The sequence below is a fragment of the Lithobates pipiens genome, unplaced genomic scaffold (assembly GCF_037356315.1).
Source record: "Lithobates pipiens isolate NorthernLeopardFrog02 unplaced genomic scaffold, aLitPip1_a1.2 Scaffold_13, whole genome shotgun sequence".
NCBI classification, from domain to species: Eukaryota; Metazoa; Chordata; class Amphibia; order Anura; family Ranidae; genus Lithobates; species Lithobates pipiens.
In genome coordinates, this window is record NW_027507718.1 from 270266740 (window position 1) to 270283337 (window position 16598).

At 43.4% G+C, this 16598-nt stretch overlaps 1 protein-coding gene across 2 annotated transcripts in view; it reads right to left on the reverse strand.

The window, feature by feature from the left end:
* The window catches only part of LOC143974850 (alcohol dehydrogenase 1-like), a 60654-nt gene that overhangs the window by 17920 nt on the left and 26136 nt on the right, over positions 1-16598 (reverse strand). For both annotated transcript variants that reach the window (XM_077476610.1, XM_077476609.1), the window contains exons 4-6: positions 15703-15790; positions 12503-12722; positions 9457-9717 (exon numbers count right to left, since the gene is read on the reverse strand). In XM_077476610.1, coding sequence (XP_077332736.1) covers positions 9457-9717; positions 12503-12722; positions 15703-15790 — 569 coding nt within the window. The remainder of the gene's footprint in view (positions 1-9456; positions 9718-12502; positions 12723-15702; positions 15791-16598) is intronic.

Genomic DNA, 16598 nt, shown 5'->3' on the forward strand with positions numbered 1-16598 from the left:
TCCTTTAAAGTAATTGAATGCACCTTCTGCAACTTCCCACTTTGGCTCAAGCCTGTTGCTCCTGCCCTACCCCTACCACCCCTGCGGAAGGGCCTGCCTCTTCCTCTGCCTGTCATTTTTTAAATGACCCTGTGACAAAACTCTCAGTCCCTATACTGATGAAGGACTGCTGCAGTATAGGGCAGCGGTCAGCAGTAGTGCACCTCAACCCTATGTATTGTGGACCTATACCAGTCCTTATAGAATGGCAGACTGTACCTCACTCAACCCTATGTACTGTAGCACCCTAGACAGACCAAGTTACCAGTCCTTATAAGGACCTTTGTGGAACAAGTAGGTTGTGTGTGACTGATTAGCAGACTGTACGTCAGTCCCTATACCGATGAAGGACTGCTGCAGTATAGGGCAGCGGTCAGCAGTAGTGCACCTCAACCCTATGTATTGTGGACCTATACCAGTCCTTATAGAATAGCAGACTGTACCTCACTCAACCCTATGTACTATAGCACCCTACACCAGGTTACCAGTCCTTATAAGGACCTTTGTGGAACAAGTAGGTTGTGTGTGACTGATTAGCAGACTGTACGTCAGTCCCTATACCGATGAAAGACTGCTGCAGTATAGGGCAGCGGTCAGCAGTAGTGCACCTCAACCCTATGTATTGTGGACCTATACCAGTCCTTATAGAATGGCAGACTGTACCTCACTCAACCCTATGTACTGTAGCACCCTAGACAGACCAAGTTACCAGTCCTTATAAGGACCTTTGTGGAACAAGTAGGTTGTGTGTGACTGATTAGCAGACTGTACGTCAGTCCCTATACCGATGAAGGACTGCTGCAGTATAGGGCAGCGGTCAGCAGAAGTGCACCTCAACCCTGTGTATTGTGGACCTATACCAGTCCTTATAGAATAGCAGACTGTACCTCACTCAACCCTATGTACTATAGCACCCTACACCCGGTTACCAGTCCTTATAAGGACCTTTGTGGAACAAGTAGGTTGTGTGTGACTGATTAGCAGACTGTACGTCAGTCCCTATACCGATGAAAGACTGCTGCAGTATAGGGCAACGGTCAGCAGTAGTGCACCTCAAACCTATGTATTGTGGACCTATACCAGTCCTTATAGAATAGCAGACTGTACCTCACTCAACCCTATGTACTATAGCACCCTACACCAGGTTACCAGTCCTTATAAGGACCTTTGTGGAACAAGTAGGTTGTGTGTGACTGATTAGCAGACTGTACGTCAGTCCCTATACCGATGAAGGACTGCTGCAGTATAGGGCAGCAGTCAGCAGAAGTGCACCTCAACCCTATGTATTGTGGACCTATACCAGTCCTTATAGCATAGCAGACTGTACCTCAATCAACCCTATGTACTATAGCACCCTACACCAGGTTACCAGTCCTTATAAGGACATTTGTGTAACAAGTAGGTTGTGTGTGGCTGATTAGCAGACTGTAGCAGAAGTGCAGCAGTCAAGTATAATATTCTTTCTATATTTGGAAGAAAGAATATTATACGTGTACAAGCCTATTACCATACCACTGATACCAGTCCTGAAAAGAACCTTTGTGGACCTAATATAGTAACAGCTACTGATTAAACTGACCCTCACTGCCTCACACACAGCTTCCTGCCTGTCCCTATATAAACTGACAAAACAGAGGCTACTGGAACAATAACTGGAATAGCACTTTTGTGGACCTGATAGTAACAGCTAATGACTAAACTGACTGTCCCTGCAGCACACACCGTCCTGTCCCTTTCTCTAAACTGACAAAAGACACTCAGGCTGCTGCAACAATCAGTAGCACAGCAAACCTATATCCTGAACTACACCTAACACCTATACCAGTCCTGAAAATAACTTTTGTGTACCAAATAGCTAGCTATTTGGGTCACTGCAATCTCTCCCTGCTCCACACAGCAACCTCTCCCTATAGTGACAGAAGAAAGAATGTAAAATGGCCGCCGGATCGGGTCTATTTATAAGTTAGGGGGAATGTCCCAAGTGTCCATGTGCTGTAATGTCTCAATTGGCTGTCCTGTACCCCATGATGGATGTGTCATCATAGGTCAAAGTTCTTTTACACAGTAAACACGGAAGTCCGCCGGGCGAACGGCGGCAATAGTCCGCCGATCGGGCGGACCGCGAGCGGCCGAAATTCGCCGCAAAACGACCGCCGGGCGAACCGTTCGGCCATCACTATTTAGGAGCAGTTGGGCATTTTTTTCAACTGCTCCTGAACTCTCTTTGTTTCTATGTTATCTTATCAGTAAATGTACACAGGGTCGTTTACAGTAATTTCTAGGCAGTTGAGTTTAGAGGCTTTTTTTGGAAAAAATAGATTTTTTAGAAGCGGAGTTTAGAGGCATTTAAAGCGCCAAATGCTTCTAAATGCGGTAACGCGCGTTTAGCCGCATTTCGTTTACAGGTGTTTTTAATTTTGGGCTATTTTGAAAAAAAAAAAAAAAAAAAATATATATATATATATATATATATATATATATATATATATATATATATATATATTAAGCATGTTTCAACGCAAAACACAGCATGTAAATGCAGCAAAAAGTTAAATTGTTCAGGAGAGGTTGTAAAAACGTCCCGTGTACACGAAGCCTTACAGTTAAACTTATTTCACTGTTAACTGAATGAATGAATGACTTGTATAGCGTTGCAATGCGAATTGAATCGCCTTAGAGGCGCTTGATCCGACCTGCGTTGATTCCTTCTTAGAAGAGGTGGGTCTTGGGTTTTTTCCTGAAGGCCCGATGATTTCCTTCTAAGCGGATGTTCGTGGGTAGAGCATTCCATAGCCGTGGTCCTTGGACTGCAAATCTTCGTTCTCTCCTTGATTTGTAATGGGACTTAGGGATGAGGAGGAGGTTTTGGTTGGTTGATCGGAGGTTGCGATTGGGAGTGTAGTGTTTTATTTTTTTGCATAAGTATTGAGGAGCGTCTCCTTGTGTGCATTTGTGGGTCAGGCAGAGGGTCTTGAATGTGATCCGATCCTTTATGATTAGCCAGTGTAGGATCCTCAGGGAGGGGGAGATGGATTCCCATGTTTTTTTTCCTGTGACTAGTCTTGCTGCTGTGTTTTGGACAACTTGTAGGCGTGCAATCTGGAATTTAGGTAGTCCTATGTAGAGGGAGTTTGCGTAGTCGAGTCGAGAGTTGATGACTGTTCCTACTACTATTTCTTTTTCCGCTTCTGGAATGAAGGGGATGAGTCTACGTAGCAGGCGTAGAAGATGGTAGGATCCGCTGACTACTGATCCTATTTGTGCATCCATTGACATTTCTGAATCAAAGATGACTCCGAGACTTTTGGCTTTTGTGCTTAGGGGGATGGTCTGTCCAAGGATGGTGGGTGGAGTCCATGGGGTCGTAGATTTAATATTTCGGTTTGTGTTTAAGAGAAGGAGTTCTGTTTTGGATCCATTAAGTTTGAGGGAGCTCGTGGACATCCAGTCATCTATCGATGTGAGGCATTTTTCTAATTCCTGATATTGGTCTTTTTGTCCGGGGATCCGAAGGTAGAGTTGAGTATCATCTGCGTATGAGTGGAAGCATAGGTTTGATTTGCTGATGATTTTGAGGAGTGGACCGATGTAAATGTTAAAGAGCATGGGTGTCAAAGGTGATCCTTGAGGGACTCCATAGGAAACTGCACGAGATTCAGAGGTGAAGGATCCAAGTTTCACTGTCTGTGACCGATTTCCTAAGAAGGAAGTGAACCATAGAAGGTCTGAATCTGTGACTCCTGCTACTTCTTTGAGGCGGATGAGTAGAGTGTTGTGATCCAGTGTGTCAAACGCAGCACTAAGGTCCAGGAGTACCAGGAGACATGATTCTCTGTCATCTGCTGCTTCCAAGGCATCGTCCCATATTTTGACAAATGCTGTTTCTGTGCCATGGCCCGGACGGAAGTCTGATTGCAGAGGGTCCAGAAGATTGCGTGTATCCAGATGGAGTTGTAGCTGTTGTACTACTGCTTTCTCCATAATCTTGGAGATGGTGTTCAGGCTAGTTATCAGTCTTCGGTGGTTAAGGTCTTTGGGGTCCAGGTTGGGTTTCTTTAGGAGGGGTTTGACTATGCCTTGCTTGAGGGAATTCGGGAACAATTCCTTCTTTGAATGACTGATTTATGTGTAGTGTTATAGTAGGTGCCAAGATATTGAAACATTCTTTTAGAAGTTTTGTGGGGATGATATCGTTGGGTGATGTGCTGTCTCGGAGGCTTCTGATGACGTTTTTGGTGGTGTCTGTGGTGATCGGGGTCAGTGAAAAATTTGGTTGTTGTGTGATGTTTGAATCGGTTTCCTCTTTTTGGATAGGGTTGATTGTTTTTTTCTGTTGATTTTTTCCCCAAATGTTGTTGATTTTGTCGATAAAAAATCTGATAGCTCGTTGCAAAATTCTTGAGTTTCGTTTGTTGGGGGCTCTAGGCAGGTAGGGTTCATAGTCTGGACGATTCGTTTGAAAAGCTCCAGAGGGCGGTTTAGGGCTTTTGTGATGGTGTTTGAGAAGTGTTCTTTTTTTGCTTTAAAGCTTGCTTTGTGATATTTCATTGTGAGTGCATTGTAGTTTGTGTGGTTTTCCTTTGTAGAGTTTCTTCTCCAGGCTCTTTCAGCTCAAACTTTTATGATAGTATTATATCGTGCTTACTTTTGAATTGTTTTTGCATTTGCTCTTTTAATTATATGTAAAGAGTTTTTTTTTATTACTATATCACACTGAACAAAGAATATTCACATTAGCCTTGAAATGTGGCCCTAATAACATTGTTAGGGCACATGAAGATAAAAAAATCTCAAAATCTGCACACATGCTCTTTCTTTTTAAATTTACTGAGACTCATTAGTAAAACAAAAAAGTAATGATGTATTGGGCAAATAATGGTAACAAGCATACAGCAGAAAGGTGCTTCCATCTACTTTCTCCTCTGAAATTCTAGCCCAGGGTAATCCATGACTCTCTCGTGTTGTTTCTAGTGGACATACTGTCCACATTTGTCAATAAGTCAGTTGCTCATAATCCAGCTTTTAGTCAAAGCTTCTCCAGTTCACAGTTCCAGTACTATATATACTCAGATGCAGTACATAAGTAAGTAATATTTACAGGGACCTTGTTTCTGTAAATGTTTTACCATACCCAATTAAAGACAGCGGGGAGCTGATTCCCCTGTCCCCTTTCTTCCTCTTCATTAGAGTTGAGCGGACACCCGGATGTTCGGGTTCGACGGGTTTGGCCCAACTTCACAAAAAAAGTTTGAGTTCAGGACCCGAACTTAACCCGAACTTGACCCCGAACCCCATTGAAGTCAATGGGGACCCAAACTTTTGAGGACTAAAATGGCTCCAAAAAAGTAATGGAAAGGGCTAGAGGGCTGCAAATGGCAGCAAGAGCATGACAAGTGCTCTGCAAACAAATGTGGATAGGGAAATAACTTATAATAACATAAAATACATAGAAATAAAAAATAATATGCTGGAGGCCCCCTTCTCCGCTTTTGCACCCTGCTCCCTCTTCTGCTGTGCTGGTGGCTCTGTGCGACCACCGCCTCTTCCTCCAAACTACACAGGTCACCTGCATGACGTTGATTCCATGTGGGGTCGAGGACCTCATCGTCCTCCACATCATCTTCCACCCAGTCTTCACCCTTGCCCTCCTTGTCGGTCTGCACAATTGTGAAAGCAGCAGCAGTTGGCACCTGTGTTTCGTCATCATCCGCAATTTGCTGCGATGGTCCTCCCATGTACTCATCTTCAAACATAAGTGGTTGGGCATCAGTGCACTCAATCTCTTCCACTTCTGGGGCAGGGCTAGGTGGATGGCCCTGGGAAACCCTGCTAACAGAGTCATCAAAAAGCAGAAGAGACTGCTGCATGATTTGGGGCTCAGACTGCTTGGCTAATTTGCAAGGGGGTGAGGTGAAAGACTGATGGACATCGGCTGCAGATGCCAACTCTGATCTTTCACCAGAAGTCTGGGTGGGAGACAATGTGAAGGAACTGGAGGCACTGTCAGCAACCCAATCTACTATCGCCTGTACTTGTCCTGGCCTCAACATTCGTAGAGTCGCATTAGGCCCGACCAAATACCGCTGCAGGCTCTGTCGCCTACTCACACCTGGAAGGTGTTTCACTTGTGCGTGTAGCTAGCACAGATCAACCACATCCTCTCCCTACAACAGGAGCTCCACCAGCAGCACCACGACCGAGGCCACATCCCTTATTTGACATTCTCCTAATTTTTCATAAATTTAGGATCTTGCCCTAAATGGGTGTTTTTTGAATAGCAGGATAGAAGAACAGTATCTAAAGTGTATATCTCACACGTACAGATATGCAGGAAACACTGCAAAATATTTGTTTTTGCCCTAAATGGGTGTTTTTAGAATAGCAGAATAGAGCAAAAGTATCTAAACGGTGTATCTCAAACATACAGATATGCAGAAAATGCACCAAAAAAATATTTTTGCCCTAAATTATTTTTTTTGGAATAGAAGAACAGTATCTAAAGTGTGTATCTCACACATACAGATATGCAGGAAACACTGCAAAATATATCTTTTGGCCCTAAATAGGTGTTTTTAGAATAGCAGACCAGAGCAACAGTATCTAAACGTTGTATCTCACACATACAGATATGCAGAAAACGCACCAAAAAAAAAATGTTGCCCTAAATAATTTTTTGGGGAATAGCAGAATAGAAGAACAGTATCTAAAGTGTGTATCTCACATGTACAGATATGCAGGAAACACTGTAAAATATATTTTTTTGCCCTAAATGGGTGTTTTTAGAATAGCAAGATAGAGCAACAGTATCTAAAGGGTGTGTCTCACAGTAACATATGCAGTGCTGGTGCACTGAGCTTGCATAAAATACCCGCCGACGCCAACCTAACTAACAGATGGATAAAAGTTATATTTTCTCTGGCACTGGGCTCAGGGCAGAGTAAAAAGATTGTGCACTGCACCCACACAACAAAATCAAGGTAGATCGCGGAGTAATTCGATTTCTGAATCATGACTCCTATCTAATTCTCTCCCTCAAAGCAGCAGCAGAAACCTGAAGCAGAGTGACGTGCTGTGCTATGTGCCTCTAGCTTATATAGAGGCTGGGTCACATGCTGCACTGGCCAATCACAGCCAGGCCATTAGTAGACATGGCTGTGATGGCTTATAAGGGCACACGAGTTAAACAAATGTTGATTGGCTGCCCTGCAGCTGTTTAAAAAGTGCCATTACATTACCGAACACCGAACCCGAACATACAATAAATTATTCGGGTTCGGGTCCAGGACCCAAAAACCCAAAAGTCTGGTACGAACCCGAACTTTACAGTTCGGGTTCACTCAACCCTATTCCTCAGTTGTCCCTCTTTTTGTTCTGATGTATGGACCTCTCTAAATAAAGGTAATTTTAACTACCAAAGTGTTATACTTTCATTAAACCAATAAATGATTGCATTTGTTATGTTGATAATCTCGCATAAATGAAATGTAGGAGTGAAAAACGCACTTCTGGGTTAGGCTGGGTTCACACTGCTGCGGGGGGAGATCCGGATGTGATTCGCACCGCAAATCACATCCGATCTCCGTAGCGATGCGAGTTCAGCCATACAGATAGTATGGCTGAATTCGCATCGCTCCCGCAGCAAACTCGCACGGGACCCTTTTTTTGGTCCGCAACAGAATCGGATCGCATGGGTGTTCACACCATACGATCCGATTCCTGTGCGAGTCGGCAGATCGCACTGCGATATGCGGACGGATGTCATTAACATATCACTGACACTACCAGCCGTTCACATAGGGCAGTGTGAACTGCCGGCGGGAGGTGTGCGATGCGGGAAAACGCTGCGGATTCGCGGCGTTCCCGCATCGCAGCGGTGTGAACCCGGCCTTAACCAATCATTTTTGCTTGTTAGCTTCCAGAAAACATCGCTGGAGCCTGTCCAGTACTCCTCTAAAGAGCCTTCAGCCCCTGATACAAGCAGTGGGCTGGTTCTTGGGAAAAGTTACACAAATACTGAAGTCGAGGGGTTGATGTCAGTCTGGATAGGTGAACGTTCCTAGGTAGTGCCTACATATGATGAGCCTTGTTATGCGTTTGAGAATAATTTCCCAAACAATAATTATAACGAGTTTTTTTATCAATCAAATTTATTTTTAAAAGCATACACCAAGCGATATGAATAAAGACTAAATAGGGAATATACATTTATTCACAAGACATGTATTCACAATAAATAGTTAGATATGGGTGACAAAACATCCACCATGCGTTCTACCGAAACTGGAAATGATTTCGTTTGGACTTGAAAACTGAAAATTACGCTGACATACTTCGCCCTCCCACAAGGCGTCGTCAAAGGCAAAATGCGTTGACGTAATTTCCGGTTTTCAAATTCAAACAATGACACTTCTGGTTTTGGTGGAACGCACGCTGGATGCAGCGTTTCCTATCTGTTTTTCCCTTCAATACCTCATGCGAGATTAATTCTGCTAGTCTGTAAGTACCACTTTGCGCAATAAAGCGTTTTTTAACAGTACTTCACTATTAGCCTTTCCTTTACATTTTTGTGCCATGCTGTCAGGGCTGGGCTCAGCCCTTTCTTCTCAAACCTGGCCACTTAGCTGTTGGCTAATTGCCAGCTCCTATCTCTCTACAATGACTTACCTGTTGATGATATCCTGCTCGTCAGTCCTGCCTACTTAAGCCGTCCAGTCCACATGATCTCCTGTGTTCCTGTTAAAGACTTGCTTGGCTGACATTCCTTCTGGCTCCAGATCCTGCTTGCTGTTCTACTACGCTCCTCTCTGGCTCCCTGACATTTTGGATTGTCTGACTATCCTTCTGGTTCCTGAACTCTGGCTATGTTTTGACTATGTTTACTCTGCTTACCTTTTTTTTATTATTATTAAACAAGTGTGATTTAACCTTACTTCTGTCTCAGTCTGATTTATGGTTTCTGACACATATTCATCTTATGATCATCACGAGTGGGGAAGATCTGTGGAGGATCCTTCAAGGATATGTGATTTATGGTCAAAGATCAAGCCTGATTGACTCCTGTACTGAAAATCCAGTCCATTCTTTTCGGTGAGAAGTCGCGCAGAGGTGTGTGATGCACCTAGAAGTTCGGAGCACGATTGCTCTTTGTCATTTGGAGCACATTTGCACAATTCCTATGGTTGTGGTCACATGTTACATTTATTTATTTTGTGAGCGCTGTAATTCCTTTTATTTTTCATTTGTCCAAGTGTTAGCACTTTGTATACAGCAGCTGCAAAATGACACGTTTAAATCATTCACTTCTAGCGCGTTAATATATTTACACATATATACTTTTTATTCCAGGGAATTAAAAAGCCTTCCAACTGAATACGTGCATAGGATTGGTAATGGTAAATCAAATTTAAAACTACATACCATAACTTCTGTACTGCCAATGCATTCAAATGAATAATGCACTCCATCTCCTGTCATTTCCTTGATTACCTCCTGGATTGGCTTGCTAAAATCTTTAGGATTGATGCAGTCAGTGGCTCCAAACATTTTTGCCTTCTCAAACTTGCTGCTATTTATATCTATAGCAATAATTCTTGATGCTCCAGAAACTTTGCATCCAATAATGATTGACAGCCCAACAGCGCCCAATCCAAATACAGCACAGGTAGTACCAGGCTCCACCTATTGATTAAAAAAGTTGCTATCATTCCTTTGAGATTTGTGAAATATAAATTATGTCAATGTAATATAATACAGTATACTACTTAAAATGGTATTAAACCTTTGTTTTTTTTTTTATTAAAATAACAAACATGTCATACTTACCTGCAATGCTTTTGCACAGAGCAGCCTGATCCTCTTTTTCTGGGGTCCCCCACTGGAGCTCCAGGTACCCCGTGTGTGCTTGCTCTCCTGGGCTCTGCTGCGGCATCTGTTGACACAGACAGCAGTACTCTGCCCCACACCCCCACTCCTGGGTCAGAAGTGAGCCTGAATGAGTGCCCCCATAGGGGGGGGGCACTCATTCAGGATCACTTCCAAGTGTCCATTGACACTCACAATGCTGCTCAACTCTGCCCCAGCTCCCTCCTCACTAGCTGTGATTGACAGGAGCAGGAGACAATGGCTCCCACTGCTGTGTCTGAGCCAGTGAGTAGAGAGAGCAGCAATGCAGAATGCATTAAGGCAAAAACATCTACTTTTAGAAACTCTTTAACAACCAGTGGCAGCACTGTAGGGGGCCCCAAGAGGCTGGACTGTGGCTTCCCAGTAAAGTTGCTGGCTGCAGGGCTCTGAACTGAGAGTGTTTCTCTCACACAGCCCAGAGCCAACACTGACAGCCCCCCCCCCCCCCCCCCACATGGATGGGAGAGGAGAAAAGGAGCTGATCTGCTCCTCCTCCTCTCATCCTCCTCCATATGTGTCTTCCCCACCAACTCCATTCCCCAGCAGCTCTGTACCTCAGAAGAGGGGATGTGTGGGCGGGAAGTTTGAAACAAAGCAGCTGGATGATCAAAGATGTTAACAGTTGATGCCTGATGTGTAACCTCATCCTCTATCCCCTGTCTGTGAGTGAAGTGCCCCCCCCATCTCTCTTCTGCCTCTGAGTACACTAATGTAAGGGGGACTCAGATGTAAGGAGTGCTCTGTGCACTCTGATGTAAGGGGGGCTTTGGTGAACATTAGAGTTCCCCTTTACAACTGAGTCCACAGCATTCCCCTTACATTAGAGCCTCACCTTAAATCAGGGTTTCCAGAGCACCCCTTATATCAGAGTTCCCTTTTACATTTCCGAGTCCACAGAGATCCCCCTTACAGTGTAAGTGGAAATTCTGCAGACTCAGATGTAAGGGGGGCTCTGCAGACTCTGATGTAAGGGGTCTGTGGACTCTGATGTAAGGAAGAACTCTGTGAACTCTGATGGAAGGGGGCTCTGCAGACTCTGATGTAAAGGGGGTCTGTGGACTCTTATGTAAGGAAGAACTCTGTGGACTCTGATTTAAGGGGGGCTCTGTTGACTCTGGTGTAAGGGGTGTCTGTGGACTCTGATATAAGGAAGGACTCTGTGGACTTTGATGTAAGAAAGGACTCTGTGGACTCTGATGTAAGGGGGGCACTGTGGACTCTGATTTAAGGAAGAACTCAGCGGACTCTGATTTAAGGGGGTTCTGTAGACTCTGATGTAAGGGGGGCTCTGGTTTCGAGAGAGCCCCTTATATCAGAGTTTACCTTTATACCAGAGTCTGCACAGTTTCCTCTTACATCAGAGTTCCCTCTTACATCAGAGTTCCCTCCATATATCAGAGTTCTCAGTTAAATTAGAGTCCCCAGAGTTCTCCTTTACATCAGAGTCTACAGAGGCCCCCCTTACAGTGTAAGGGAACTCTGCAAGTTTAGATATAATGTGAACTCTACCGATTCAGATGTAAAAGGGAACTCTAAAGACTTACATGTAAAGGGAAACTCTGTGGATTTAGATGTAAGTAGAAACTCTGAGGATTCAGATGCAAAGGGAAACTCTGCAGATTTGGATGTAAAGGAGAACCCTGTGGATTCAGATGTAAAGGGGGAACTCTGTGGACCCTGATATTATTGCAGAAAGTAAAAAAATGTTCTGCTGGTCTTTTTTTTGTTTATAGTGCAAAAAATAAAAACTGCAGAAGTGATCAAACACCACTGAAAGAAAGCTCTATTTGTGAGTAAAAAAGGACGAGAACACAATTGTCAGTTAAAACAACGCAGCGCTGTATCGGAAAAAAATGCCTGGTCATTAAGGGGGCAAATCCTTCCGGGGCTGAAGTGGTTAATCACAAAATATATGTATAATATATACTATAAAAAAAAATTGCCATGCGTTGCTAAAGTGTTCGGGTTTGGCTTTAAGAAAAGTTGGCAACCCTACACAACATTTAAAAGGGTACTGCTACAGCACCATAGGGCCCAACGATGGGCGTAAAGTGCCCAGGCTCAGAGGAAAGGGGGTTGGGGGGGCCCCCCATGGTTTATTTCACCGGGGCCCTGAAGGTTCTAGTTACACCTCTGTTAAAGCGGTAGTAAACCCGCAATTTTTTTTTTTTAAACCTGCAAAGCAAAATGCATAATGAGCTAGTATGCACCGTCGAGAAGGCCGAGAATCCCCTTGTGCGCATGCGCCGCTGCAGTCAGCGGCGCATACAGAGGGGAATATCTCCTAAACCGTACAGGTTTAGGAGATATTTTTTTTACCTACAGGTAAGCCTTATTATAGGCTTTCCTGTAGGTAAAAGTTAAAAATTTGGGTATACAACCACTTTAACAACTATTGACAGTGGGAAAGTGTCATGTATAATTGTGGTTGTAAGACCTCTATTATACATTACATTCAGCTCCCGCTAAATAGGTAAATATTTGGGCATTCATCTGCAACAGGCTTTTAGTGAATCTCCTCTGCAGTAAATCAAACAGGTCTAAACATTGATAAATTTACCTTGGCAGTTTTTACAGCTGCTCCATATCCGGTGGGAAAAGCACATCCGAAAAGACAAGCCTTCTCCATGGGTGCTCTATCATCAATCTTCGCAACAGCCCCAGCTGGCATCACAATATATTCTGAAAAGGTGCTGGTCCATATAAAATGATCCACAACTTTTCCCTTGCATGAAAACCTTGATGTCTTGTCAAGCAGTACAGTCTGTGGTTCATTGAAGCTGTATTTAAAATAAATTAGGAAACAAAGGGTCATAAACCATTTCTCATTTACAAGTGCAATGTTTTTGTTTTGTTTTTACCCACAGAATAACACGCACCGGCATATAACACGCACCCCAAGTTTAGGAGGGCATTTTAAGGAAAAAAGTTTTAGGAGGGAAGTTTAAGGGGAAAAAAAACGTACATTTAAATGCCCATCAATGCAGCCTTATCAGTGTGCATCTGCAGCCTTGTCCATCATTGCAGAATGATCAGCGTCTTTTACACCTCGCCCAGCATCATTTGCAGCTTGCCCAGAGCTGTTTGCAGCCTTGCCAGTGTCATTTGCAGCTTGCCCAGCGCCGTTTGCAGCCTTGCCCATGTTTAAATTTTCCGCCGTCGAAAAAGACAGAGCGCCGCCGAAAAAGACCAATCCGAGTGCTCGGCTCCGCTCGTAGTCCCGCCTCCCTGATGTTTCTGGAGCGAGCGCTGCCGAAAAAGACTGAGCCGACTGTACTGTGTATTCGGCTATGGGCGGGACTGCAAGCCGAGCCGAGTACACAGTACAGTCGGCTCTGTCTTTTTGGGCAGCGCTCGCTCCAGAAACAGCAGGGAGGCGGGACTACGAGCAGAGCCGAGCACTCGGCTCGGTCTTTTTCGGCGGCGCTCAGTATTTTAGAATCACAGACAGTGGAGATCGGCGTATAACACGCACCCACAACTTTCCCCCGGTTTTAAGGGGGAAAAAGTGTGTGTTATACGCCGTTAAATACGGTATTTATTTTTGTCTAAGCGCTGCATTTTATTTTTTCCATTTATTACACAATTTACTACATTGTTGATGCTAGCTTCTGACTTTTTGTTCCATCATATTTATTAGTAAAACAACTTTTCTACATATATTGATATATATATGTATGTGGTGTGCCATTTCCTGGATTAAAACAGGTGGTGAAGAGGCAATATATTGCCTCCTTGTAAGCTGTCAAATGCCTCTGAAAAACATGTGTCAGATGTGTAAACAGAGTGTCAATGCTTTTTTTACAAACATCAAACCATCTACCCCAGGGGTATTATTGTGGGTGGCATTTCAGTCTTTGCAGATGACACCAAGCTATGCAGTGGAATAGCGTCCTTGCAGGTTGTCTCCAACTTACCAGCTGACCTCATTGCACTGTTTAATTGGGTGACTATGTGACAAATGAGGTTTAATGCTGATAAAGTTAAAGTTATGCACTTGAGGGCTAAGAATATGCATGCATTATACATACTAGGGGGAGTACAACTGGGGAAATCCATACTGGAGAAGGATCTGGGGGTTTTGGTGGATCATAAGCTCAATAATAGCATGGTAGAGAGATATCCTTTTGCCCCTGTACAAATCATTAGTAAGACCTCATCTGGAATATATAGTTCAGTTTTTGGCACCAATTCTCTAAAAGGATATTGGGGAACTGGAGAAAGTGAAGAGAAGGGCAACCAAACTTAAAAGAGGCATGGATGAACTTGGCTATGAGGAAAGACTAGTGGAACTGAATGTATTCTCTCTTGAAAAGGGGAGATTAAGGGGTGATATGATCAACATGTATAAATACATAAGTAGTCCATATAGTGAACTTGAGTGACTCGTGTTGAGTTATTCACTTTAAGGTCATCACAGAGGACAAGGGGCACTCTTTACAACTAGAGGACAAGAGATTTAATCTCTAAATAAGAAAAAGGTTTCTTCACAGTAAGAGCTGTGAAAATGTGGAATAGACTCCCTCCAGAAGTAGTTCTGGCCAGCTCAGTAGATTGCATTAAAAAAGGCCTGGATTAATTCCTTAATGTACATAATATAACTGGGTACTGACATTTAGAGGTAAAGTTGATCCAGGGAAAATCCAATTGCCTCTCGGGAAACAGGAAGGATTTTTTCCCCCTGATGTAGCAAATTGGATAATGCTTTGCTGGGATTTTCACCTTCCTCTGGATTAACTGTGGGTGAAGGATTGTGTATATGGGATTGTATGATTTAAAAAAAAAACATTTTTATTGGTTGAACTAGATGACCTTGTGTCTATTTTTCAAACTGTCTAACTATGTAATGATGTATCAGCAATATGGTTATGCAGAGTTCAGGCATGTGCTACATACAGAGTGCAGAGTTCAGGGGTGCACTGTGTACAGAGTGCAGAGTTAAAGGGTATTTGACATACAGAGTGCAAAGTTCAGGGGTGAGCTGTGTACTCAGTGCAGGGTTTGGGGTGTGCGATGTACAGAGTGCAGAGTTCAAGGGTGTGCTACATACAGAGTGTCGAGTTCAGGGGTATGCTGTGTACAGAGTCCAGGGTTCAGGGTGTGCTATGTACAGAGTGCAGAGCTCTTGGGTGTGCTGTGTACAGAGTGCAGGGTTGAGGAGTGCGCTACATACATAGTGCAGGGTTTATCTTTCTCGCATCTCATCCACCCAGCCATGTAGGCAGCTCCATCTCTCTCTCTCTCACTTAGAGGGAGAGTATTGTTCAGCGTCTCTGTACCCGTGCACAGATGGTAATCACAATGCAGCTTACCACACGATGCCCCATTCCACACTGTACCTGCATCTCCATCTATTATGTCCCCACTATGAGCTCAGGGCAGGCAGCGATCTGTAAGAGCTACCAAGAGGAAAGCTGTCCTTGAAAGCTTCTGTGTTTACAAGTGACAGTGGTGAGCAGGGAGCAAAGGTCAAGAGACTGAGGTGGCAGAAGAGGTCCACCATGTTCTGGCTGAATAAAAGCCCTGTGTACAGGGACAACATGAAATGGCCTAGCAGGCCAGGATCGGCCTGAGGGCCTTGTGTTTGACACATGTGAGCTATCCTTTACCCCTGCCTCACAAATTATTTTAGAAAGAATAATTTCTTTTGACCTTTGACATTTTCAACATCTATGTGGGAACACCTGTACAGTAGATTAACAGCAAATCTACTCAACTTCCCAATAACACACATAAAACTGCTGTTTTTTGAGTACTTACTGTGATTTAAAGCAATAATTACTCCGTTCATTTAGACAAGAGCTGCACTTTCCACATTGAGGAAGACAAAGTGGAATAACTTTATCTCCTAAAACAAGAAAATTATTACAGTTTCAAAATGTGTTATTTATTTTCTATGATGCATTTATTATGTAAAAAAATATATGTTCATAATAAACTTTTAGATTAAATATTGGCCCTCATTAAAGTGTACCTGACAATATATTGTAACATACTGATCAAGCTTTATTGCACTGGAATCAAAATGTAATATATACAGTGCCTTGCGAAAGTATTCGGCCCCCTTGAACTTTTCAACCTTTTGCCACATTTCAGGCTTCAAACATAAAGATATAACATTTTTATTTTTTGTGAAGAATCACCAACAAGTGGGACACAATTGTGAAGTGGAACGAAATCTATTGGATTTTTGAAACTTTTTTAACTAATAAAAAAATGAAAAGTGGGGCGTGCAAAATTATTTGGCCCCCTTGCATTAATACTTTGTAGAGCCACCTTTTGCTGCGATTACAGCTGCAAGTCGCTTGGGGTATGTCTCTATCAGTTTTGCACATCGAGAGACTGAAATTCTTGCCCATTCTTCCTTGCAAAACAGCTTGAGCTCAGTGAGGTTGGATGGAGAGCGTTTGTGAACAGCTGTTTTCAGCTCTTTCCACAGATTCTTGATTGGATTCAGGTCTGGACTTTGACTTGGCCATTCTAACACCTGGATACGTTTATTTGTTAACCATTCCTTTGTAGATTTTGCTGTATGTTTGGGATCATTGTCTTGTTGGAAGATAAATCTCCGTCCCAGTTTCAGGTCTTTTGCAGACTCCAACAGGTTTTCATCCAGAATGGTCCTGTATTTGGCTGCATCCATCATGTGATGGATT